Raw genomic sequence first — 25,433 nt, 5'->3', positions numbered from 1 at the left:
CAAGGGGGGGGGGGGGGGTGCTGAGAGAGAGTCTATATAATGACGTCATAATAAATGCTGCGCAACATCCATTGTTTACAGAGACGAGGTGACGGGTGACGTCACATTCAGGGATCCGCTCCGATAAACACTCTACTGGTGTGTAAAAAGAGTTCTGCCAACTAGCCACTGTTATTCACAAACGTCAGCAAGTAAACAACGTGGAAATTAGAGTCAACTCGGCTGATACTGTGCTGAATTTCACACACTAACAACATGCCGACAAGCTGTTGCGGTCCGGGATTATACACAGCGTTATAACAAGGATTCGGGAGGTTATTTCTAAAGGTTTAAAAGGAAAGTGACAATAAAAGAAAGCCTTCATTTTCATCCAGAGTTACGAGTTGTCTGATATGAGGAAAGGGACGGTTTCTCCGTAAAGTGAACCGTCCGTCTTTGCTCTTTTTTTGCCAACCAGTTTACGTGCGGGATTCCAGAATCATAACGATAACATTCAACGTGTCTATTAATATGGCAGCAACATTTTGCACCAGTTTTAGAATGCTCACTACAACAGATGTTGAACACCAACATGCTTATGTAAAATCAGCATAGTACGATATTCAGCTATCGACAGTTCTGCGTTGTGAAGTCATAGCCTACGTCAGCCTACTCAGACAATGTTCTAAATAAAATGAAATGACAATATGATAAATATCATAAAAAGGGTGGATGTCAATAATTTAATGAAAAATCATGTTGTATGATAAAATTATACAAAAAAAGAAAAAAGTATTGATTTGTTCAGAAAACCTTCTCACTTGCAGTTACAGCCAGAGGCCGCCAGCGGGGGGGGGGGGGGGTGCTGCAGCACCCTAAGCGCCCCCACTTCCCGCATCCCTGGCAATATTTAATTCTTGATTCTCCATTTTGGGTAGAGATGATTGCAGACGCATACACACGCAAACAATCAGAATCATCTTATATACTTACGGTAGGCCTATAGGTTTACTGCTATTTTTGATGCCCATGCTTCTAAAATGGACACATTGAGGACAAGGGAATTAGAAAGGATTTGCTTGTCAACTTAAATCACACCAAATACCATATTTTAATTTAAAGTAAAGCATTGTTGATATGCTTTATTTAGAGCTATATCAATGAAAACAGCAGTACAAGCAGTCAATTGGCCTACTTGAGTCAGAAGTAAACATTTCTAAATGTTAGGATTAAATTAAAGAATGAGATATCTTACGACACAGCGGCTATAGAGACCATGGTTACACAGATCAGCAGTCTGACTGTCTATGCAGCATTTGAACTTGTCAGAAGAGGAAGTACTCGAATGGTTTAATTCAGTAAACCAGATGATGACAACATTACGACAAGTTTGATGGGCTGCTTCTACTTCTTTGTATTGGGGAAATGTTGATATCCACTGCGTTGCACAATAAAATATTAAATTGTACATACATTTATCTTTTACACACAAGAAAGATTATTATACCTTTAAAATTTAGTATTAACTACTACTACAAGCACTATTGCTGGTATCAAAGCTAATCAATAGTTTTACACAATAAATATACTGCAGTGTAGTATATTACTAGTCCCTTTCAGTAATGGAGAAAAATTGTGTGTGGAAAATAAGTAGGTTTAAAAGGTCAAAATGCAATTCAATGACATATTGAACCCTCACTCATTGTACACATAATTAACCTCACTCTAAAATAGAGTGAAAACAGATGTATACGCATAGAAAACATGACGTACTTATGTTTTGTACTATAAACATGCCCACAGGTGTGATGTTGGTTGTCAGTTTCAAGCCATTTAAAAATGTACAGTGTCCATCCATCCTACATCTCTGGGTGTACACGCACGCCCCCCTGTGACTCACCAATGGGTACATTTAGAATTGGCTGGGAGTAGCTATTCCAGATCCCGCCCGGTGGTGAAACTCTTCCAGACAAACAACTTATTCTGTGCTTATATATAGTTGCAAAGCTGTGGAATGAGCACTGTGACTAATATAGCAAGAGGAGCAGCCGCAGCATACTACACAGCAGCTTGTTGGCCAATTAGCCACAATGTTTTAACACGCGCACTGAAGGGGACTGGGAGGGGAGGGGAGGGGAGGGGAGGGGAGGAGAGGGGAGGGGAGGGGAGGGGAGACAAGCGGGTGAGGGCTAGGGGACTTAGTGCTTCTGGCGCTCCTGATGCTCTGAACGAGGTCAGGTAGCCTTATGACATTGAACATGATGTAAGCTTGATTTGACTGGATTATATGTACCGTGATATCTAAGGCGTTTGTCAGCAGGTGGGTGGTTATTACTTTATCGTTCCTACGGTTCTGAGGGAGAGACAGAGAACCCCTGGAATCTATTGGCTGCTACTTGCTTGGTTTCGGATGAAGGTGATGAAGGTGTACGAAGGCCCTTTCAACTCTTGAGAGAAATCTTGGAGAAGTCTACAATTCAAAATAAAAATCTATAAAAATATTAATAATACATTTAAAAAAAAATCTGAAATATTGCAAACTTATTTTAAGTTCCATGGAGGTCTCATAGTCCTGACTCATCTGATCCTAAGTCAGTTCAAAATGTACACTTTGACAAAAATAATTGTAAAAAAATGCTCACATCCAGATGCACATAAAAAGAAATATTACTGTTATTTTCTTTATTCAAGACACTGTACCACTGCCCTAACAAATGAACACGTTTTGACCTCTGAAGTGAAAGAGGTGATGATATAAACAGCTAAGACTCAGCTAAGCTCATAAGCATAGGGTTTTGGGTTTAGACTTCCTTTCTGAGTACACTGCTTTCCTTAGCTCAATTCCCAATGGCTTCTTGGAATATTCAGTTTCGCCAGTTATTCTTAACTATGAAAGTAATCAGTTGCTTTCAAGTAAAATTATACAACCTAGAATACTAGCCTGAACTTTCTAGCAGCTAGTGTATCTGCTGCCACCAAAAAGGTATTTAATTTGATCCCTAATCTAAGTTGCATTCTCTTTATTAAAGTAACTTATTTTCATAAAAGGTCTTCAATAATAACTTGCCTTTTAAGCGCAAGTCCACTTGAAATGTTATAGTTTGAAACTTATGCTAATTTTAGGATGCTTTCATTTAAGCTGAATATTTTTAAGCTGCTAAATTTGAATTTGCAATACTTAATTTGAAGGATCTCATATTTGAATCTACTTAATTGTTAGAATTCCTATGTACAAAGTGGCTCTATTTGTAAGCTAAATTAGCAGGCCGCTTTAAGTATGCTTGACCAGTGAACCCCTTGAACTTGATACCTTTTTGGTTTCCTATGGGCTTTGTATTTTGGTTAGGCTTTCGGGTTAGGATCAGGGTTTCTTATGGGTTTATGGGAGTCAAAAACCATCTTTGCTAGCCACTATCTATAGATAATAGATTAGTCACATACAACTCCTAATATAAGGTACTGTAGGTTAAGATTTGATAGATATAAAGAGTGAGCGAGGGAGCAGAAAGAGAGGAAGAGAACAAGATAAAAACAAAATAAAAACCAGTTATACTCTCTCCCTACATTTCTTTTCTGAAGTGTTGCATTTCACACACCGGAGATTAAGGGGCAAGATGGTCACGGAAATGATACCAAGATATGTTAGAAATGAGCATGGACGGTTTCAAATCTAGGGTTAGCCACACATAGAGGCCGGCGCCATCGACCAGAAGCAGATATTCTCGCAGGGTATTTCCTCAGTAAAAACTGACGGATGGCTATGCCGGTTCTAACAAGTAACACTAAAATAATAGCACACACACACACACACACACACACACACACACACACACACACACTAGCAGCCAGCCAGTGTGACTGCTCTGAGTGTCAGTGTGATACACTGAGGGTAGAGTGGACTAACAGGGGGCTGGGGGGGGGCGGCGGCGTGGACGCCTTCCTCTGCAGGAAAAGCCCCTTGTTAGTGGGGCCGGAGTGTGTGCTCCTACGCAGTTCCTTGGGACTGACTCATCACTGCTTCTCAGCAGGAGCCTTGGTCAGTGGGGGGCGAGGGGTATGTGTGTGTGTGTGTGTGTGTGTGTGTGGTTATGTTTGTGTATGTGTGTGTGTTGGGGGTTGCGGGGGGGTCCTGTTCGCCTGTCATTTGCCTGAGTCAGGGCAGCATAAATCTTGGCCCGCCAGCCGGCTACACGTAGACTCCACCTCATCCTGAGTGACCGGTCACGCTCCTTACCAACTGACTCAGGACCGGGGCCTACCCCTGACCCCCCCCCCCCCCCCCCCCCCCCCCCCCACACACACACACACACACACACCTCACTCTCTCTCTTTGTGTGTGTGTGTGTGTGTGTGTGAGCTGTTTTAGCTGTGTGTGCGTGTGTCTGAGCTGTGTGTGTTAGCTGTGTGTGTGTGTGTGCGAGCTGTGTGTGTTAGTGGCGTGTGTGGGTGTGAGTGTGAGTGAGCTGTGTGTGTGTGAGCTCTGTGTGTGTGTGAGCTGTGTGTGTGTGAGCTCTTTTAGCTGTCTGTGTGTGTGTGAGCTGTGTGTGTTTGATGTGTGTGAGCTGTGTGTGAGCTGTGTGTGTGTGAGCTGTGTGTGTTTGATGTGTGTGTGTGAGGTGTGTGTGTGTGTGTGTGTGTGTGTGAGCTCTTATGTGTGTGTGTGTGTGTGTGTGTGTGTGTGTGTGTGTGTGTGTGTGTGTGTGTGTGTGTGTGTGTGTGTGTGTGTGTGTGTGTGTGTGTGTGCGTGGGAGTGGTGCCCTGCTGTGATGGAGCACGTCTGCTTGTTCTAGAAGGTCGGCTGCACACTGCAGGGAGGGGTCGGGGGGTTGGGTGGGGGGGGGGCTGCTCGCTGCCAGCTTCTGATAACACCAAACAGCCTCTCCCTATGGCGCTGCTAGTCCTGCACGCACACACACATGTGCAAGCGCCCACTAACACACAGGCAGATATTTAAAACGAGTAAAACGAGTAGAAGGTTAAAGGGAATTACTTTTGATTTCATTATCGAGAAAAGGTAATTTGATCTACGACACTGGAGGAATTTTTGAAAGTTACTCATAAAACAAGATGTTTCAGCTCTTACCTTTTTCCTTTTGTTCTCAATTCATAATTACTTTTCAAATGTACCATTCCAGTGCATTAATGACATCTCACCTTATCTTTAGTTTCTCTGTAAGTACCATGACCCAGTCAATACCTCAACCCCCAAAGACAAAACAAGCCATAACAGGTAGCCATTGAATACACGCAAAGGAAACAGTGTTTCATTGACACACCAACGTCATCAATTAATGCACGCATTCACATCTGAAATCATTGGAACATGAAACTCAGGGAACAGGGCCACCTCACGGATCCACGTGGTCCCTTAGTCCAGGTGCTCTTTCTCCTTTTATGCAACGCTTGTTCATGTCCAAGTCAGGTGGCTTAAAACGCCCCATGACACAACCTGAGGGTGATTAGAGAAGCTTTCCGTTCTATCCTTAGCCGCACAGGGCCCTGATTAGTGGAAGGTAGGCCTGCTTCGTAAGCGAGGACTTTTGAACTGGTTCTGCCTGCCTTCGCTGCACCACACAGAGGGCACACATGTTCCGAGCGTTAGGAGTCGGCCTTCTACACCCCTCGCTCTTCCGAACCGGGGAACAACTGCTATGGTAGCTGTTGTTGTCGTTGGTGATATTTTTCTGTGCCGTCTGGACGGTCAAAATGGACTGTGTGAGTATGAAGTCATTTCTGGTGTGTTGCCTATGTGTATGTTGGGAGTCATTGACACAACAGGAAATAGGAAGGGATACTTGGCTGAATGACTGGAAATGGGGCCTATCTGTTGGTGCTTAAAAGGATATGGGTGGAAATTATTCCAAAGGTCTAAGCAGGCGGAAATTATTTTGCAAGGGATATCAAGTAACTGTTCAAGTTGTAGATGTTGTGGCAGTAATTACTACATACTTGTATGCTTGTATGGCAATGACTACGAGGCAAATATAACACATTTATATACACACCTTATATATGGTCACATGTGGGCTAGTATAGGACCATATCTTAGTTGTTCCAACTCGTTGTAAGAAGATTTCTGCAACTAACGATCCAATGAAAGAATCTGTAGTTGTGCGCAACTGGACAAACCTCTCTTATTAGTCAACCACCTCTTAGGGAAAGTTTTTTTGCTTCCTCGTTTCGACTACTTTGCATAAAAAACCTGTGTGTGTGACACGGGACTCAAAGGGTAGGAGTCCTGTGTTGCCTCGCCGTACCTGGTCCAGGAGGTGGAAATCATCACAAAAAAAAAAAAAAAAAAAATCAAACTCTGACGTAATTACACAAGGCAGAACAAATATGTAGAAAGAAACAACATGAATTTGACTTTGTATATGCATTTCCACAGGCCAATCAAATTATGTGAGCCTTATTTGGGATACAATTGCCGTGCCTTTATAGACGTGAGAGTGGTTTGAAGAGAGGGAATGACATGTAGCATAGGACAACAGGCGTGGATCGAACTTGGGTCACTGCAAGGCATATTGCCTACAAGGAGCGAGCAATGGCGAGTTGTCCCACCAAGTCAGTCCACAATGTGCATTTTTAAGATAATTTAGGCCAACTTCCAGCTATTTTGAAAACTTTAATGTTCAATAGGGGAGAATCCTTTTATTTAAACATAATCTAAATGTCTACCTTTTGTCAGTGCAACTGAACACAAATCATAGCTGTTGTTTTTTCCCATCAGGCTCACTCTATTTCACCAAATCACAGAATTAGTGATGTTTTGATTTCATATCTCTGAGCTTGCCGGCATCCACTCAATATAATCATACAATAGTCTGTTCCCCTATTGTCTCTCAGCGACAGCAAAGCTGATCTATTCTTCTGGCTCTATAAGTGGTTAATCCAACCATACAGGACCAGGGTGTTGTGTGTGAAAAATATTTGATTTAACCATGACAGTTTCCATCAACGAGGCAGTATCCACTTTCTCAGCAAATGGGGACTTAAGCTCATTATCTTAAGTGACTTGACAGTTTTATTTGCGGCTCGCTCCTTGTTGTCCTTGTCTGTATTTGCGCTGGGATCTTCCCAGGATTGTGTTGGCTGCGGGGGTTCGCAACCGTTTGGTCTGTCGGTTCATTCTCTGCTTTAATCCCATCCAGTTTAGAAAATAAAGACTTGGAATCTCAGTCTCAAAAGTGATGCAACTGCATTCTGGATGAATTAATGTGGTGTGTTGTTAATCAAAAAGTGTTATATAATTTTAAGAAATACACAAATGAATGACTGATATCACAAGGGCTCAAAAAGGTGACTGCAAAATAATGTCATGTCAGTCAATGATACAATATATAATTGAGCACTCTAAGTGCAATGAAGTACAATTGAATCATCATCAACACTTAAAATATAGTTCCTATTTCGGAAATGATTCAATTTCAAAGTATGATAAAGTAAAAAAAAAAAATTATAATAATAATAATTTCCAAATCTAATCCAATTCTCTTTACACTCCTCTCAGGATCGAGGGATGCACAGGAATGCGGACATCAGCATCGACACCACCTTGGGGAGAAGCGCGTTGCCATGACGATCCCGCCCTGTCTGCTTTGACTCCTGCCCTCTGGCTCTCTTTGGTCTGAGGAGGAGAACACTTTCCCCAATCCCATCCATATCCATACCCCCCACCCCACCGCCCCCTCAAGTCCCCCCCCCCCGGTAAACCCCCCCCACTCAAATGTCCGCCCACAGGCGACCCTACCAGAGCTTCCAGGCGCTAGGGGGCGGAGTCAGGGGCGCCCCCCATGGACCCTATCCTCCCTCCACGCATCTCTACCCCACCTCCTCCGCCTCCATGTTCCCCAGGATTCCCCGGCACCACCAGGCCCACCCGGAGGAGGTGGAGGGGTGCTGCCTGTGCACCGACCAATGGCCGCAGGCCAACCACCGCCACCACCTCCGCCACCATGACGCCCCCCCGGTCGCCGCGGAGACACAGTACCTCCCCCCGATCTCCTGGTACCACCGCCCGACGCCCTATGAGCATCCACCCGAACAACACCACCTTCAGCACGGGCATCCTCATCCTCCACCACAAGGGTACGCTCACCCCAGGCCGACCAGGCCGCGGGACCCCCCACCGGGTCACCCCAGAGACGACCAGGACCTCGGTCACCACCACCACCACCACCACCACCACCAGCAGCAGCATCGGCGCAGAACTCAGAGCCGGACGATGGTGCTGGTGAAGAACAGCGACCCATCGTACCGCAGGAGCATCGCGCTGCACCATGGGGCCCCCAGGAGCCTGGGGCTCTTCCTGGAGGAGGTGTCTGAGCTCATGCAGTACCGCGTCCGCAAGCTGTACACCTCCGAGGGCCACAAGGTGAGACCGACACCGTCCACATCAACGGCCACCTGGAGGTATAAGATTAGAAAATAAGGTTAGAAAGTTAACTTTGGTCATCCCAGATGGGAAATGAGGGTGAATATCAAGAGAAACGTAAGGGATACTATTTTGGTAGTGCTAGCAAAAGCTTTTTTCTTTTATAGATATAGATATGTATATAGCCTAATGATAGTAGCAAAAGATTTTCAGCTTCTTTAATCTTTCATAATAATAGTCAATGCTTAATATAATAGTAATCGTAATATGTTAAATAATCATAATATAGTGTAATCTTATTGAGTATTGTACATGATTCCATTCCAGTGTACGACTTTAATGGGCAGGTATGGATGGCGTGTTGTGACCATAGGTTGGGGGGCTAGGGATTGAGAAGCAGAGTGAAAGGGAGGCCTCTAGTGACAGAAATTAGAATTAACGCCAGCTCCACTTCAATCTCATGTTTCGAGTGAGCTCCTTTAACGTGACCACTCTATTGGAGGTGCCGTGTATAGACTAAAGACACCAAAAAGTGGGATGAGACTTTCACAGAGAATATTCACATGTAGGTTTATTTGAACATGTTGATGTTAGAACAATTACTTAGGAGTAGAGTTCTTACAACAGAGCACTAATAATTCACACGTGTGGCCTGTTTTTCAATACTGTTGTATTGCTGTCATATGGATTTATGAGGGCTATAAGGGATATTATGCAGGGATAACTAGACTTGAATACAGACTCTCCAGCCTCTGTGAGAGCAGCCTTATCAGCATAGATCAACTCATGTACATGCTAAACAGATCAGTGTATATAAGCTAGTCACATCTACTTTTACATTAAAATATAATTGTAACCCAGAGACTAAACATAATAACGCCTAATGTGTTTAATGTGACATTAACTGATTCATTTCAACCTTTTGATGAGATTTGTAGGATAGATAGCATTGAGCCATGCACAAACACAACACACATACACACACACAGGCCCACAAACACACACACATACCAACATCCTGTATACCAGCTGCCATACGGTTTTACAATGCACAAAATTAACTTTGCACCTTATAGTATTTAGTATTTATTATTGTATTTATTGTAGTATTTAAGTATTTTAGCATATGAGGGAATGTGTGTTTGTTATGTCTGTCCACGCTGTTGTGACACTGTAATTTCCTGTAAAGGATTATTAAAGGATCTATCTATCTACATACACACACACAAACACACGCACACACGTGTGCACACAGTGCATTGACACACACACACACACACACACACACACACACACGCACACACACACACACACACACACGTTTGGATATGGCTTGCATGCTCATACCCGCAGAAACCTTATAGGCCTATAATACAGTAAGATTTCCTGAATATAAATTTAGAATGTGTGTATCTCCACAACGCCCCCATTCATCTTGGTCACGTCTGAGCTATTTTTGAGAGAAACAGGTCAATGTGGAGGATCGTCCCTCTGCCTTTAGTTTGAATCTGGAGGAGTCTCAGAAACACGTCCTGCACACAGGCAATTAATTATCCATACCTGGGGCTGGTGTGTGTGACTGGACTGAAGGCATTCATCTGTTTTAAGTGACAGTAGATACAGCAATGTGTGTTTTAAAATTTGCATCGTCATCAAAATGCTTCTGCTTAGCAGCCAAATCACATCGGAATGGCTTTCAATATTTCACACGTTCAGGCTCTGTGTCAAAGTTTTAGAAGCCTTTATGAGAAGTACATTCAGCATAGGGAGTATTTTTTTAAATGTTTCAATAGTTTAATGTAATTAAATTACTGTCCATCCCCATATGTTGGTCATAAGTGAGGTTTAATTAAAGTGGATTGATCGATATCTCCCTCAACCCTTTTCAGTTTTACTGAGGATATCCTATTAATATAATTCAAACATTGATAATTAAAAGAATGTAATGCGAGCAAGGTGTGATTATTCAACCTTTTTTCTTCTGAAACTCCTTTATAAGGAAATAGGATTAAGGGCCATTTGATCCGAAGTGCCATTTAAAAGTTGTTAATTGTCGTTTAATCATACCAGGCGTCTAAGGATTAAATACCGTCTTGTTACACATTGACTTTACCACAACAACAATATTATATATACATTTTACATATTTCAGCACAGGGCAAAACTCAGTACCAACTGTAGACCCCACAGCATATCAATCATAAAGAAATTATTCTGTTTGTTATGGATTACAATCACTAGGCTCCTGCATTTACAGTTAATGTGTTTAGTTTTGTTCTCTCCCTTAAATCAGCAGATAATCTCCCTGTGTGATACTGAAACTCATGAGTTACAATGGATGCTTGCCATTATCTAATTATCACAGGGGATTATGCCCGATTAGTTCAATAAACTCGCCGGGATACCTTGGCTGAGTCTCAGCATAAATCCTGCCCCTGGCACTCATGCACTCAGGAGACAACCTTCCAATCTTCAGTACATTAGCAATTATTTCAAGATACTATTTTTTTCATATTGATATTCATCATCCATTCATTCTTATTACGGAGTTAAGATAAACTATATCAACATGAAATTAGAACGTTGATATGTACCCGTCATATTGAAATGGTAAAAATAATCCCTTCTGGTACTTCTAATTCAAGGACTTGTGTATTATAGCTGTGATATGGATAGATTAACCTACAAGTCTACCCAGTGAACTGTACCCAATGGTAGGCTGATCTATCCATCATACATCTGGGTCGCACAGTGGATGTGACTGTAGGGTCGATTAAGAAATGACTTGCCATGGCAAATCCACATACTCCTGGTGTTCAAATAGTTGCAATTGGTTGATGTTACTCTTGTCTTTCCTTCCAGATAGACAGCGTGCATGGTCTCTTGCACGGCCCGAGTGTCCTTATCTGCGTAGGACGTGAGCCTTCTCACCCCGCCATCCTCGAGAATTTGCCGAAAACAGGGGATGAAAAAGTTCCCAGATTACATGTGAGGTTGAGCTCCACTGGCTGTGGTGAGGAACAGGAGAGTAAGTAACATAATCAAGGACAAAAATTGAATTGGTTAAATGATTAATTTATCATATCTCATCTGTCGGAGATTATGAAAATAGAACAGATACGGTTACTTCAGTCTAAATTGTCTCTCTCTCTCTCTCTCTCTCCAACTCTCTCTCCAGTCCAAGGTGTCGAGAAAAAGAAAACTGCAACCCAGCCCGAAACCAACGGCAGCACCAACAGATTCCCTGACATGCCGCTGCCAGGCGGCAGGAATTCCCTGGAGCCTGTGGACCCCCACCCCAACCCAGAAGAGGCCGTAATGGACGACGACATCGAGAAACGCGTTGTCGTCAACGAGGACGGCAGCCTCTCCATGGAAATGAAGGTGCGCTTCCGGCTCCTAAACGACGAGACGCTGCAGTGGTCCACGCAGGTCACGAGGAACGGAGGTCCGAAGCCCGGCGAGCAGCGCCAGGGGTGCGGCTACTACCTCGAGCAGAGCAGCGTGGAAAGCTGCTCCGAATCGGAGTGCGTCGTCTCCGCCTGTGAGACGCAGGAGTTGAGTCTCACCCAGCGCTACCAGAAACACATGGAGGAGGCCCACTGCACCCACTGCTGTGATCAATGTCAGGAGTACCACACCTGGACCAACCGACCGATTCCAGAAGCGCAGGGAGGTGGCGGCAACGTCAAGTCGTCGAGCTCCAGCGCGTCCTCGCACACAACTGTCTGCAAGAGGACGGAGGTTAAAAACACACAAACTACCTCAATGTCGAGTGAGGATTGCGGCGGGCAGGTGGTGGAGACGGAGACATGGGTGGAGAGCACCATCAATACAGTGGACACCATCGAGTATTGCACGATCACGAGCGCCGTGTCCCCTCAGATGTTTGAGAGAGGATCTGCCGTGGTCGACGGGGTCGACAGTGCTGAGGAAATACCAGAGAGAGGAACATTGGTTCCAACCCAAAGAGAAGAAAGGGCCTGCTCTGCCATCAGTGCCTCCTCCATGATCTTAACGCATCTCACAGAGAGCCTAGATGACGAGGAGGAGGACGATCTTCCTACTGGGGTTTCAAGACCAGATTTATGTGCTCAAAAAGGGAGTCCAAGCCCCCGAAGTAGAGGATCCGTTGCTTCTGCTCATTCAAGAATGTCCAAAATAATATCGAAAGCTTCAACTCCAGGGAGAGAAATGTCCTCACCACTATCAACAACTTCTAAGTCATCAAAGACAAAGTGCACATGTGTACCTTTGGGTGACCCTATCAAAAATACACCTGATAGCAATAGCCCAAAAATTGAGAAACGACAGTCATCAAGTGCCATGTCTGTTAAATCTCACACCTCTTCGGGGGAAATACTCATCAATGAGGATGAAGATCCCGAATGCCCTAAAAAGACTATAATAGTTCAAAACTCTACTGAGGAGAAGGCGCAAATGGATGAAGTTTTGGATGAAGCAGAAAGTGCTCAAGAGGTAGTTGAAAACAGAGTGACAAGTTCCATGTCATCCAGGTCTAGGTCGAACACTTCCACTAGAACCTCACAGGCATCGGAGCTTCCACCAGAACCAAGTGATTATGCAAACAGAGCCCCTAGCCACTTGTCACAAAGATCAGGAGCTTCTGTAAGATCAAATAGATCAACAAAAAATAAAAGTCCAGAAGAGCAAGACACAATGAAAGATGACGGTGCTGAAAATACAGATGATGAAACAGCTGAAGGATCTTATGAGAACCAACCAAAGGATGAGAGGGTGTCTAGTGCCACGTCATACAAATCAGCGAAATCAACCAATTCCCATGTTTCCGCCAGATCAATAAAGTCAATGTCGTCTGAGGTTCAAGCAGAAATATCCTCTGATGATCACGAGGAACCAATGGAAAGAGCTCCAAGTATGCAGTCAGTCAAATCAACCAAATCAGCAAAGAGTGAAGCTGGTGACATTCCTGATGATCCTGATACTGAAGAGGAATTTCCGGACAGGCCAAAAAGTGCCAGGTCTAATGCCTCTAACAGATCGAATAGATCAAAAAGATCTCACCGTTATTTGGTTTCAGATGAGGACACTGCAATATCTAAGCCTAAATCAAAGACATCTACAGTTCCTCCTGAACTTGTAGAGAGCCCAGTAAGCACAACACCAACAAAGTCAGTAGAATCAAATGCTTCAGCACTGTCTGCTGATGATGATAATTTGGATGGTGAAAATGCAGAGGATGTAATGGAAGAGACAGCATCCAGTTGCATTTCATTCAAATCCACGGAATCCACAAAGTCAAATGAATCAGCTTTATCAGAAAAATCTGAATTTTCTGAAATTACTGCTGTAGAAAGTGATGACATCTCTGCTGAAGACACTGCAGTAGAGGAATTCAACAAACCTGAAAACGACAGATCAAGCTCAATTTCTAATGTTTCAGGGAGATCAAAAAGATCTAAATGCTCTGAAATTCCGTCCGACCAATGTGTAGAGATGTCTGATGAAATTATCACAGACGAAGGAGATAGATCTAGTGGGAAGTCAGCTAATTCTCACATCTCCAGAAGATCTTGGACTTCAAGGTCCCCTGTTGTGTCGTCGCAAGAAGATACTGCAGAAGACGAATGCAATGTAGAAAGACCAGCAAGTTCCATATCAAGAAAGTCTATAGAATCACATGAATCAGGAATCTCAAATAACTCAAAGGCTTTTGCAAGTGATGAACGATCACTCAGTGTCTTGTCGGCAAAATCAACAAAGTCAAATATCTCTAGAACCTCCAGAAAGTCTTCTGCAGTTAAATCTGAAGAAAACTCAGAAAATGAAACCAACATGGAAGAGAGAGCTTCAAGCACCATGTCAATGAAATCGACAAAATCTAATGATGATGATGACGTTCCTGACAATGGATCCACTGCACAGGAAACAACAGCACGTGCAATGAGTGTCATGTCAACAAAATCGGCTAGGTCCAATGTCTCTGCTAGATCTAGAAAAGCTGAAGTTCCATCTGTTAATGTTGACAAACCTGATGGGGAAGATGGCGAAGTCGCAATTGAAGGCAGAAAGGCTGAGCCGGAACCTGGTGAAAGAGCAGCGAGTGGCATGTCGGCTAAATCATCAAGGTCAAATCGTTCCACAAAATCAAAGACATCAAAAGAACCTGGAGATCCTGCTGAAGTAGCCAGTCCTACTCCTGATGAAAAGGTCGCTGAACAGGAAACTGAAGGGCGAGGAAGTGCCATGTCAGTAAAGTCCAATATCTCTGCAAAATCTGGGATCTCAAAGACCCCTGTGGCGTTGTCGCAGGAAGATACTGCAGAAGACGGGTGCAATGTAGAAAGACCAGCAAGTTCCAAATCAAAAAAGTCCATAGAATCACATGCATCAGGAATCTCAAATAAATCAAAAGCCTTTGTAAGTGAGGAAAGACCACTGAGTGTCCTGTCGGCCAGATCAACAAAGTCAAATATCTCCAGAACCTCTAAAAAGTCTTCTGCAGTTAAATCTGAAGAAAACACAGAGAATGAAAATGACATGGAAGAGAGAGCATCAAGCGCCATGTCACTGAAATCGACCAAATCTAATGTTTCTTCAAGGCAGAAGAAGTCTAAATACTCTGATGCTACTGATGGAAAGGGTGATTTGGTAGAGATTGAGTCAGAGGTGAGAGCTCCAAGTAATATGTCCTCAAAATCAACCAAATCAGCAAAGTCCAATGCTCCTGGCGTATCCAACAAATCCAAGGATTCGGAAAGTTCGACTGTAAATAGTGGTTATGTTCCAGACAATGGAACCACTGCAAAAGAAACGACAGAGCGTGCAACGAGCGCCATGTCAACAAAATCTGCTAGGTCCAATGTCTCTGCTAGATCTAGAAAAGCTGAAGTTCCATCTGTTAATGTTGACAAACCTGATGGGGATGATGGAGAAGACGCAATTGAAGGCAGAAAGGCTGAGCCGGAACCTGGTGAAAGAGCAGCGAGTGGCATGTCGGCTAAATCATCAAGGTCAAATCGCTCCGCAAAATCAAAGACATCAAAAGAACCTGGAGACCCTGCTGAAGTAGCAAGTCCTATTCCTGATGAAAAGGTGGCTGAACAGGAAACTGAAGGGCGAGGAAGTGCCATGTCAGTAAAGTCCAATATCTCTGCAAAATCTGGGATCTCAAAGACCCCTGTGGCGTCGTCGCAGGAAGATACTGCAGAAGACGGGTGCAATGTAGAAAGACCAGCAAGTTCCAAATCAAAAAAGTCCATAGAATCACATGCATCAGGAATCTCAAATAAATCAAAAGCCTTTGTAAGTGAGGAAAGACCAGTAAGTGTCCTGTCGGCCAGATCAACAGAGTCAAATATCTCCAGAACCTCTAAAAAGTCTTCTGCAGTTAAATCTGAAGCAAACACAGAGAATGAAAACGACATAGAAGAGAGAGCATCAAGCGCCATGTCACTGAAATCGACCAAATCTAATGTTTCTTCAAGGCAGAAGAAGTCTAAATGCTCTGATGCTACTGATGGAAACTGTGATTTGGTAGAGATTGAGACAGAGGTGAGAGCTCCAAGTAATATGTCCTCAAAATCAACCAAATCAGCAAAGTCCAATGCTCCTGGCGTATCCAACAAATCCAAGGATTCAGAAAGTTTGACTGTAAATAGAGGTGATGTTCCAGACAATGGAACCACTGCAAAAGAAACGACAGAGCGTGCAACGAGCGCCATGTCAACAAAATCAGCTAGGTCCAATGTATCTGCTAGATCTAGAAAAGCGGAAGTTCCATCTGTTAATGTTGACAAACCTGATGGGGAAGATGGAGAAGACGCAATTGAAGACAGAAAGGCTGAACCGGAACCTGGTGGAAGAGCAGCGAGTGGCATGTCGGCTAAATCATCAAGGTCAAATCGTTCTGCAAAATCGACGACATCAAGAGAACCTGGAGATCCTTCTAAAAGGAATACAGCCAGTCCTGCTGGAGATGCAAGTCATCTTCCTGATGAAATGGCGAATGAACAGGAAACTGCAGGGCGAGGAAGCGCAATGTCAGTAAAGTCCAACATCTCTGCAACATCTGGGATCTCAAAGACCCCTGTGGCGTCGTCGCAGGAAGATACTGCAGAAGACGAGTGCAATGTAGAAAGACCAGCAAGTTCCACATCAATAAAGTCCATAGAATCACATGCATCAGGAATCTCAAATAAATCAAAAGCCTTTGTAAGTGAGGAAAGACCACTAAGTGTCCTGTCGGCCAAATCAACAAAGTCAAATATCTCCAGAACCTCCAGAAAGTCTTCTGCAAAATCTGGGATCTCAAAGGCCTCTGGAAACCAACACAAAGTCCACGGTGTAAATAACGAGGAAGCTCAAGAGAGACCAGCAAGTGCACATTCTGAAAGCACAGCTGATGTTTCTGATGAACCAAATGGTCCTGAGGACCGAGCACCAAGTGCCTTGTCAGCAAAGTCTGCAAGGTCCTGTGTAAGTACCAAATCAAACAAATCGGTAAAATCCAATGCATCATCAATAATATTGAAGAAATCCAAAGATAGTGAAGAAAAAAGGGTTGAGCTTATCGCAGATACAGAAGATGATATTGAAGAGAGAGCAGGAAGTTGCGTCTCAAATACAACAGAAAATTCTCAAATTCTCATGAGAAACCAAAACTCAGTATCTGCTGATTTATCAGATGTTGAAAGTCCTGATGGAGAAAAGAACCGCCAGCTAACGACAGAGAAAGCAGAAAGCTGTAAATCTGTTAAATCAAAGAAATCCAAACAAAGAGATATTTCAATTAACAATGACAACGAAGACAGAGCATCCACAAAATCCATCAAGTCTCTTGTTTCTGTCAGTTCAATGAAGTCAAACTCAAATGATCTGTCAGAATTACACGCCACTGACAATGAGGATAGACCTCCAAGCATCGTTTCAGTCAAATCCCAAAAATCAAACGTTTCAACTGTATCTGCCCATTCAAAGGTTTCTGAATTAACCACTGGTCATGGAGATGATATTCTGGATGCAGGACTTGCCGAACAGGAATCAGAGGTCAGAGCGCCAAGCAACATGTCCGAAAGGTCGGCAAAGTCTGGCCTTTCTGCAAAATCCGGCATTTCTGCAAAATTGATGTGTTCAAAGGCATCAGAAGTTCAGTTTGAAAGACCATCAAGTATAAGATCCGAAAAGTCAAATGTTACAATGACAAATGAACAAGCAGATGTTTCTGAAGGCCCAGTTGCACCTATTGTTATTATTCAGGAAACTTCTGAAACTGATACTGATGGGAGGGCGCCAAGCTCATTGTCAGCAAAATCAGCAAAATCAGCAAAATCTGCAAAATCAAACCTTTCTCTAAGATCTACAAAGTCCAAGCACTCTGATGTTCCAACTGAAGCTACCTTGGTTGATCACAAGGAACCTCTGATAAGAGCTATGAGCTCCCTGTCAGTTAAATCAGCCAAATCAGTGAAGTCAACAACTTCAACCGCATCTAACAAACCCAAAGTTTCCAAACGCCCTGTTGAAAATGGTGATGATATGCACATTAAAGGACCTGCAGAAGAAGAAACTATGGACAGAGCAAGTGCAAAGTCAGTGAAATCAGCTAAATCAAACATCTCTGCTTCAAAGTCAGCTAATAGTGCTGTGTCCACGACATCTGAATGTCCTTCAGAGGTTAGTGATGTTATTCAAGATCAAGGACATGCTGCAGAAGGAAATATAAAGAGATCAAAAAGCTCCATGTCAGCAAAATCCGCCAAGTCAAATCGGTCTGTAAAATTGGGAACCACAATGGCATCTCAAGTCACCCCTGAAAGTTCTGAAAGATGCATTGCTGATGAAGGATCTACTGAAGAGGATAATGCAATCAGAGTAGCAAGTGCCCAGTCAAACACATCTGTAAAATCCAACCTCTCTAGAAAACCTAGCCCCTCAAATGTATCTGGAAGTATCTTACTTGATGTCGAGGCTGAAGAAAGACAGACAACTGTGCTGTCAGTAAAGTCAGCAAAGTCAACTTCTACTGCTGTATCAAGAAAAACGAAGGTTTCTCACTGTGACATTGATGATGTTAATGAAGAAATGACGAATGAAACAGACAAATCGTTCATCTGTGCAAAGTCATCAATGATCTCATTTGTGAACATAAAGGATAATGAAGAAAGGCCACCCAGTGCCACGTCTGCAAAGTCAAATATTTCAGCATGTAAAAAAGTATCAACCCCTTCCAAAGATGCACTAACACATACTGCGAAAGACCGACAAAGTCTGTCAGTCAGGTCAAAAAAATCTAAAATATCAGAGAAACCAAAAACAAAAACCGAACCTTTGCTTATATCACACGATGGCTCCGAGGATGACAGTGATTTGTCACAGTCACTTCCGTTTTCAGATATTGATGATGAAAAGTCGGACACTCATCAGGCAGATAACCAATCAAATTCAAATGTCTTCAATAGGACCAGAACAGGTTCATCGCAACCGAAGACAGAAGATCTTGTCCCATCCAGGCTACCAAATGCATCACCCACAGAGGTTGTCAGTGAGTGGTTGAAAAACATCCCAGCTGACAATGTAATGTACGACAATGTAGACGAATTTGACAGAAACTCAGAAGGACATGAAAATGTTGCGCTCACAGAGGGTATCGGCACAATGGTAGAGGTGGACAACACTGAGAAGTCTGCTGCAGAACAAGTCATGAAACCTCATAAAGCCAATGGAGGGTTGACGAACAACATCCCTGAATCAAGTGATCAGACAAACACCTCAAAGGAAGAATATACCTGCAACTGTGATCTGACAAATGACCCATCAAAGGTCTTTCAGTCCTCGGTGCAGGTGATGAAAGTGCTTTTAAGTCCAAAGACGGATCGATGTAACAGTTTACCTGAAATTTCCCCAGTGTATGGACGTAAACTAAGCACTTCTGCTCAAGGTCTCTTGGATTGCCTTGTTAACTTGCAATTAATAGAGTTTGATCCGGCTAATGAAGATGCCAAAGATGAAAAATACAGAGAGTTAATGAATATCCTACAGTCCTTGTGGCTTTGTGAGCCTTCAAAAAGCGGACAAAGAGTAAAGCATAATGTTCATCATTCCCCAGACGAGGACTTAAATCGTACATCATCATCGGGTGTAGATGTCAACAGTGGCTCCCCTGGCTCTGGGAACAGCAGCGTAAACAGTGGTGGCCAAACCAATGGCAATGTGGGGGTAGACACACTGATGAAGGTGCAAGAAGTCAATGAGGCCGTGGACGAAGCAAGTGTCGAATCAATAGCTGGGGCATCAAAAGAGCTATCACAAAACATACACAGGGATGCTAAATTTTCACCAGATAGACAAATGGGACAAACAACAGACACTGATCCAAAGGAAGACGAGCCCGGCTCAGATGAAACAATTAGAAATATGGACAGTCCAAGGGAATTGCCAGAAACACCACAGAGTTCAGGAAGCACAAATAGTTCAGGAAATGAAAGTGGCAGTGTTGAGAAATATCCAGTAGTTGGCAGAGCCTGTCAAAAGGACAAGATCCTCAAGATTGCTCAAGATCCTGATCCCTTGTGGCTGTTGAATTTACTAAACAAACTACAAAAGCAGTTCATGAAGCATTATGTCAATGCAATGACAGAGTTCAAAGTGCGCTGGAACTTGGGTGATAATGAAGAGGTAGACGACATGATAAGTGAATTAAAAGGTCAAGTCCGAAAAAGGATACAAGCTAGTATAGACAGTGAACTGAGGAAGGCCGAAGCCCGGGCTGGACAAGCAACAACTCATAAAGAGGCCATATCATGTAATTCAACTGAGAGAAGTGAGGGACGAAGGAGTTTAATATCTAGGAAGAACACGGGCACATCTTACAGTGACCAGCGCAGTGAAAAGGATGACGAATTCTGTGAATGTGAATCATGTAAAAATAACACAAATGGATCACAGCCTCAAATCATTGCCAAGGCTATGCATATTGCCCCTCTATTGATTGCTTTTGACTTAGCGAGAATTCTACATTCCAAGAAAAGCGATACTGCAAATGCGCAAATGATTATACCTACAGCGAACCTTGAACATGCTGCCAAAACCGTGAATGAAAATATAGCAGCAGAAATTGTTGTAGGAAATGTTATTATTGATGCTGTGAGAGAAGTGAAGTGTATTGGGCAGAAAGAACCGGCAGAAGAAACATTTGAGAAATTTGAAGAAATCAAGGCTGAGGATGAAACTGCAGAAGAAGAAACATCTGAGAAGGAAAATGCTGAAGCGCTTATGGTTGAAGAGGAGCCAGCAGAAGAGCAACCATCTGAGAAGCACATCACTCAAGATGAAGAAGAAACAGAAGAAACATCTGAAAAGGACAATGATGATGAGATCATGGCTGAGGATGAATCTGCACTAGAAGAAACATCTACGGAAGAAATAAGGACTGAGGACGAAACTAAAATAGACAATGGGGAAGGAATCACTCGCGAAGATGAATCTGACCTAGAAAACACTTATGAGAAGAACAATGCTGAAGAATCTGCAGAAGAAGAAACCTCTGAGATGGACGATGCAAAAGAAACAGTGCTTGAAGTTGGAACTGCCGAAGCAGAAACTTCAGTGAAGGGTAATAACGATGACGATATTGTCGAAAATGGAACAGAGGAAGAAGAAAAATCTGACCAGGATCCTACTCAAGAAATCATGACTGAGGATGCCGAAACACCAATTTCTGAGAAGGACCACGGTGAAGAGAAAATGGCAGAATCTGCAGAGGTGTCTGAGCAGGAACATTCGGAATCATCAATGGCTGAGGATGAATATGCCCTAGAGGCAATATCTGAGAAGGGCAGTGCTGAGGATGCAAAAACTGAACATTCTGAAGGATCAATGGCTGAGGATGACACTGCACTAGAAGAAGAGTCTGAGATTGACAGTGCTGAAAAGCTCATTGCCAAGGAGGAATCTGCAGAAGATAAATCATCTGAGAACGATCCTGCAGAGGAAATTGTTTCTGAGGCGGAAACTGAAGATGCAGAGGTCTCTGAAAAGGACCATAGTGACCAAAACAATGGTGAAAATGAAACTGCAGGAGACGAAACGTCTGAGCAAGAGGATGCTGATGAAGCCACAGCTGGAGATGAATCTGCATCAGAAGAAACATCTGATCAGGACCGGGAAGAAGATAACATGGCTGAAGTTGAAACTGCAGAAGGAGGAACATCTGAGAAGGACAATGATGATGAAAACAATGATGAAGAAAACAATGATGAAGAAAACATTGATGAAGCAAATAATGATGTCGAAAACAATGATGAAGGTGGAGAAGAGGAAGCTACTGAGCAGGATAACTCCAAATACAACATGGTTGGGGATGCAGATGAAGAGATGTCTGAAAGTGAGGAAGATGAAACTGCAGCGGAAGAAACTTCTGAGAAGGACGCTTCAGAGGACACCATGGCTGAAGATGAAACTGCAGAGGAGGAAACTCCCAATCAGGTTAACACCAACGGAACAATGACTGAAGATGAAATTGCAGAAGAAGATACATCAGAGAAGGACCCTTCAGAAGAGATCATAGCTGAGGCTGAATCTGCAGTAGAAGAAACATCTGAGATTGACCCTTCAGAAGAGATCATAGCTGAGGCTGAATCTGCAGAGGAAGAAACATCTGAGAAGGGTGAATCCATGACTGAAGACGAAACAGCAGAAAACCAAACTACTGAGGAGGACAACTCCACAAACAATGTGGCTGGGGAAAAAACTGCAGATGAAGAAATGTCTGAAAATGACCATGCTGAGGAAGATATTGATGAAGATGAAACTGCAGGAGAACATACTTCTGAGAAGGATAACGACAAAGAGAGTGTGCCTGAGGAGGAAACTGCAGATGAAGTAAAATCTGAGCAGGACAATGCTGAAGATGAAACTGGAAAAGAACCAACATCTGGGGACGCTGTGGAGGAAATACTGACTGAAGACGACACTACAGAAGCAGAAATGCCGGAGGAGAAAAACACAGAAGAGATCTTGGCTGAGGCTGAATCCGCAGAGGAAGATTCATCTGAGAAGGAATATGCTGAAGAAACCACGGCTGAGAATGAAGATGTAGAAGAAGAAACTCCTGAACAGGTTAACACCAAAGAAATCATGACTGAGAATGAAACTGTGGAAGAAGAAACCTCCAAGGCCGACACTGAATCCGACTTAGGTAGTGGTGAAGGAAACACCTGTGAAGATCTGTCTGACGAAGAGGAGGAGGACATTGAAGCGGACAGACATCAAGACAGTGATGTCATCAACACAACCGGAGGGGAATCTGCTGGACAAGAGACTGAATCAGGTAGCTGTGAAGCTGAGACATGTGGAGAAGAGGAACATGAGCTAAACCAGACCGCTGAATGCCCTGAACCGGATATTGAGGTAATACACGATGATCCAAAAGAACGAAATACATCTGCAGGATCTGAATCAATAGGCAAAGAAGGAAATGACCTGGAGTCTTCTAAAGTCGAGCAGCAGTCAGTGAATCAAACTGCAGATGAAGAATTGGGGCCAGCCGAAACAGAGGCACCAGAAACTGATGAAAACGACAGTGCCGAAGAGTCTACGGAATGTGCATCGACAGAAAATATAGACAAGGGTGAAATGAGCGAGGAGCCAGTCCATATCGGGAATCAGACTGACGAAAGCCAAAGACCAGCAGCATCTGAAACCACTGGAGATGGTTCTGAGGATGAGGATGACATGGAAGCGAAGTCCTCAGAGGCGGTATCTGCCCCTGATGAGATCGGAGAGGATGAAACTACAGGGGAGGAAGAAGAAGCTACCGATGATGTTAATGAGCCTACTGAAGATGAAGAACAATGTCAAACTGAAGAACACGAAGGAGAGGAACCAACAGATGACCAAAGTTGTATTACTAAGGAGGGTGAAGAAGATGACATGGTCAAATCTTACGATGCGACAGATGGTCAAGATGACGTTGAAGAGCTGAAATCAGTTCTAGCATCAGATACAGAGGACCTTGTTGAAGACATATCAGTACACAACATACATGGAACAAATGAAATGGACATGCAAGTGGAAGAACTAGAAGATGACAACGATAATGAAACCAAGGAAATCGTAGCTTCTTCCGGTGAAACGGTTATTGGAGACGGATGCCAGGATGAAACCGAAGCACCCTTGGAGACGTCAGCAAAAGACGAGAAGGGCGCGGCGATCGAGAACCAAGGAAATTCTGCCGACGATGAGGCAGAAGACGAAGACTCAGATAATCAAGAAGAGCAAGAAACTGACGAGGGGGAGATAGTAGAACTTGTTTCCACAGAGACGAATGAAGACAAAGAAGGCAACCAAGTTGCAGAGGCGAAAGCATCATGGACGCTGGACTCCTTAGTCAAAGTAAGCGCAGAGTCAGAGAGCGGAGCTTACGCTGACATCGAAGAATCCGATGTCAGCGAAGTGAATGCAGGAGACTCAGACAGTGTCGTAAAAATCCCATGAGACATTGACAGAGACAGCCAGAAAAGCAACGATGAGGGAATATTGGTAAATATATTTAAAGAGAAACCTTGAGAGGATACAGTTAGAGCTGATATGTAACAGACATCAGTGATGTCAGAGAAACTTCTGAGAAGATTAGACCCATCAATGAGGGAATATCAGCATGGATCCATCAGAGACGTTGTGATCCCCAGGCATTATCTACCCATGTGTCTAAAGTTAACTAAAGAATGGCTTCGAATGAGGGCATGCACATTTGTTATTGGTGGATTCAGGGAGGTGTCAAATGTGTATTCCTAATTAAATTCAGGTTAGTTATTTAAAAATAGAGCTTATTTGTCAAGACCATGCTGCTATACTTTTAGGGTCGTTCAAGATGGTCATGTCAGTCACGTGATTTATATATAAAGCACTTTATTACATCATTGCAGCTTTTGTGAATGTTAGCCACAAAGAAGGAAATCCATTAATACTTGATATATTTAACTACTTCTTAAGTACTGTATTCTGTAACAATTGTCAACCTTAGACAAAAATAAGGGTATATTTAAGGTATTTAAAACACAGGCGTTTCGCAATAGATTCTACTGTATCTACTTTACTGTAACTTGAGTCTGTTTAATTCAAATACTGTTAGCTATTTAACATATTCATGGAATCCCTAATATATATGTGAAGATACTTATTGGCATATTTACATGGTTGGTTTTATTGCTTAAATACATAAAAGAAAACAATATAATGTATCATAATTGCAATTTTGGACAAATCTGCACAGAAATCCTCCATACATATTATTTTTCTTTTTTCAATTACCAGTTTATCTGCACTTTATTCATCAACCCAAACCTCAACAACAAACGATATCTGTTGTATTTATGATCCCCTTATGGAAAGCCAAAATGCTTTTGAAGCTTGTCAATGAAGATCAGTGGAATGGACCTTTGCACACTTATCCACCTGAAACTTTGCAAGTTAATGAAAACATTGTGTAGAGTAAAGCTACCTGCTAAAAATATGATGCCACACACCAATCCAAGGAGATACGGATATCCTACCACCAGGGGCTTACCAACATGGCTTGAACTTGAAAATGCAGTTCAAGCCATTTTTATTTGATGATGATATTAAGTATGTGTATCTGATATGTATGTGTCCAACACACATTTTGATCGCACTTGTAACTCATTTGTTGAATAAAAATGTGCGTAAGTGATGTTTGACTATTTTATTTCTAGACCCTGTCATACGTCTGTAATTTGTATTACGTGTTGATTAAAACCTGACTTTAAAGGTTGCGGTTGAGACTTCCTCCCACAGACTTCTTACTCGCTGCCTCCTGTGGTTAGAATAAATTAATGTCATACTGTGCTGAGACTATTCTATTAAACATGCTTTACCCTAAGCTTTTGCTTAGGGAAAAGTATTTCCTTTTGACGGTCTTAAAAATATCAGTTTCAATTTAGCTTGTGCTTTTTAAGTGTTAGAAAGGTTTCCTGAGATAGAATTTCAATCACATTTAAAAACTCACATTCTTACTTCCTCTCTTTGTAAAGATATAATGATGTAATTTGATGTAATGTTAACCTAACCATGAAAAATT

General features: G+C 42.9%; 1 protein-coding gene across 1 annotated transcript; it reads left to right on the top strand.

Annotated features, from left to right (window-relative positions):
- The first annotated feature begins 7,708 nt into the window (after positions 1-7,708).
- rp1l1b (rp1 like 1b) lies at positions 7,709-25,046 on the top strand. Its single transcript, XM_030345907.1, has 3 exons — positions 7,709-8,353; positions 11,216-11,381; positions 11,532-25,046. Exons 1-3 carry the CDS (start codon positions 7,823-7,825, stop codon positions 23,828-23,830), a joined length of 12,996 nt encoding a protein of 4,331 aa, XP_030201767.1. The 5' UTR covers positions 7,709-7,822; the 3' UTR covers positions 23,831-25,046.
- Positions 25,047-25,433: the final 387 nt, after the last annotated feature.

Source organism: Gadus morhua, chromosome 21 (assembly GCF_902167405.1).
Source record: "Gadus morhua chromosome 21, gadMor3.0, whole genome shotgun sequence".
NCBI classification, from domain to species: Eukaryota; Metazoa; Chordata; class Actinopteri; order Gadiformes; family Gadidae; genus Gadus; species Gadus morhua.
Note: the sequence above shows the minus strand (reverse complement) of the source record. Positions and strands in the feature narration are given on the sequence as shown.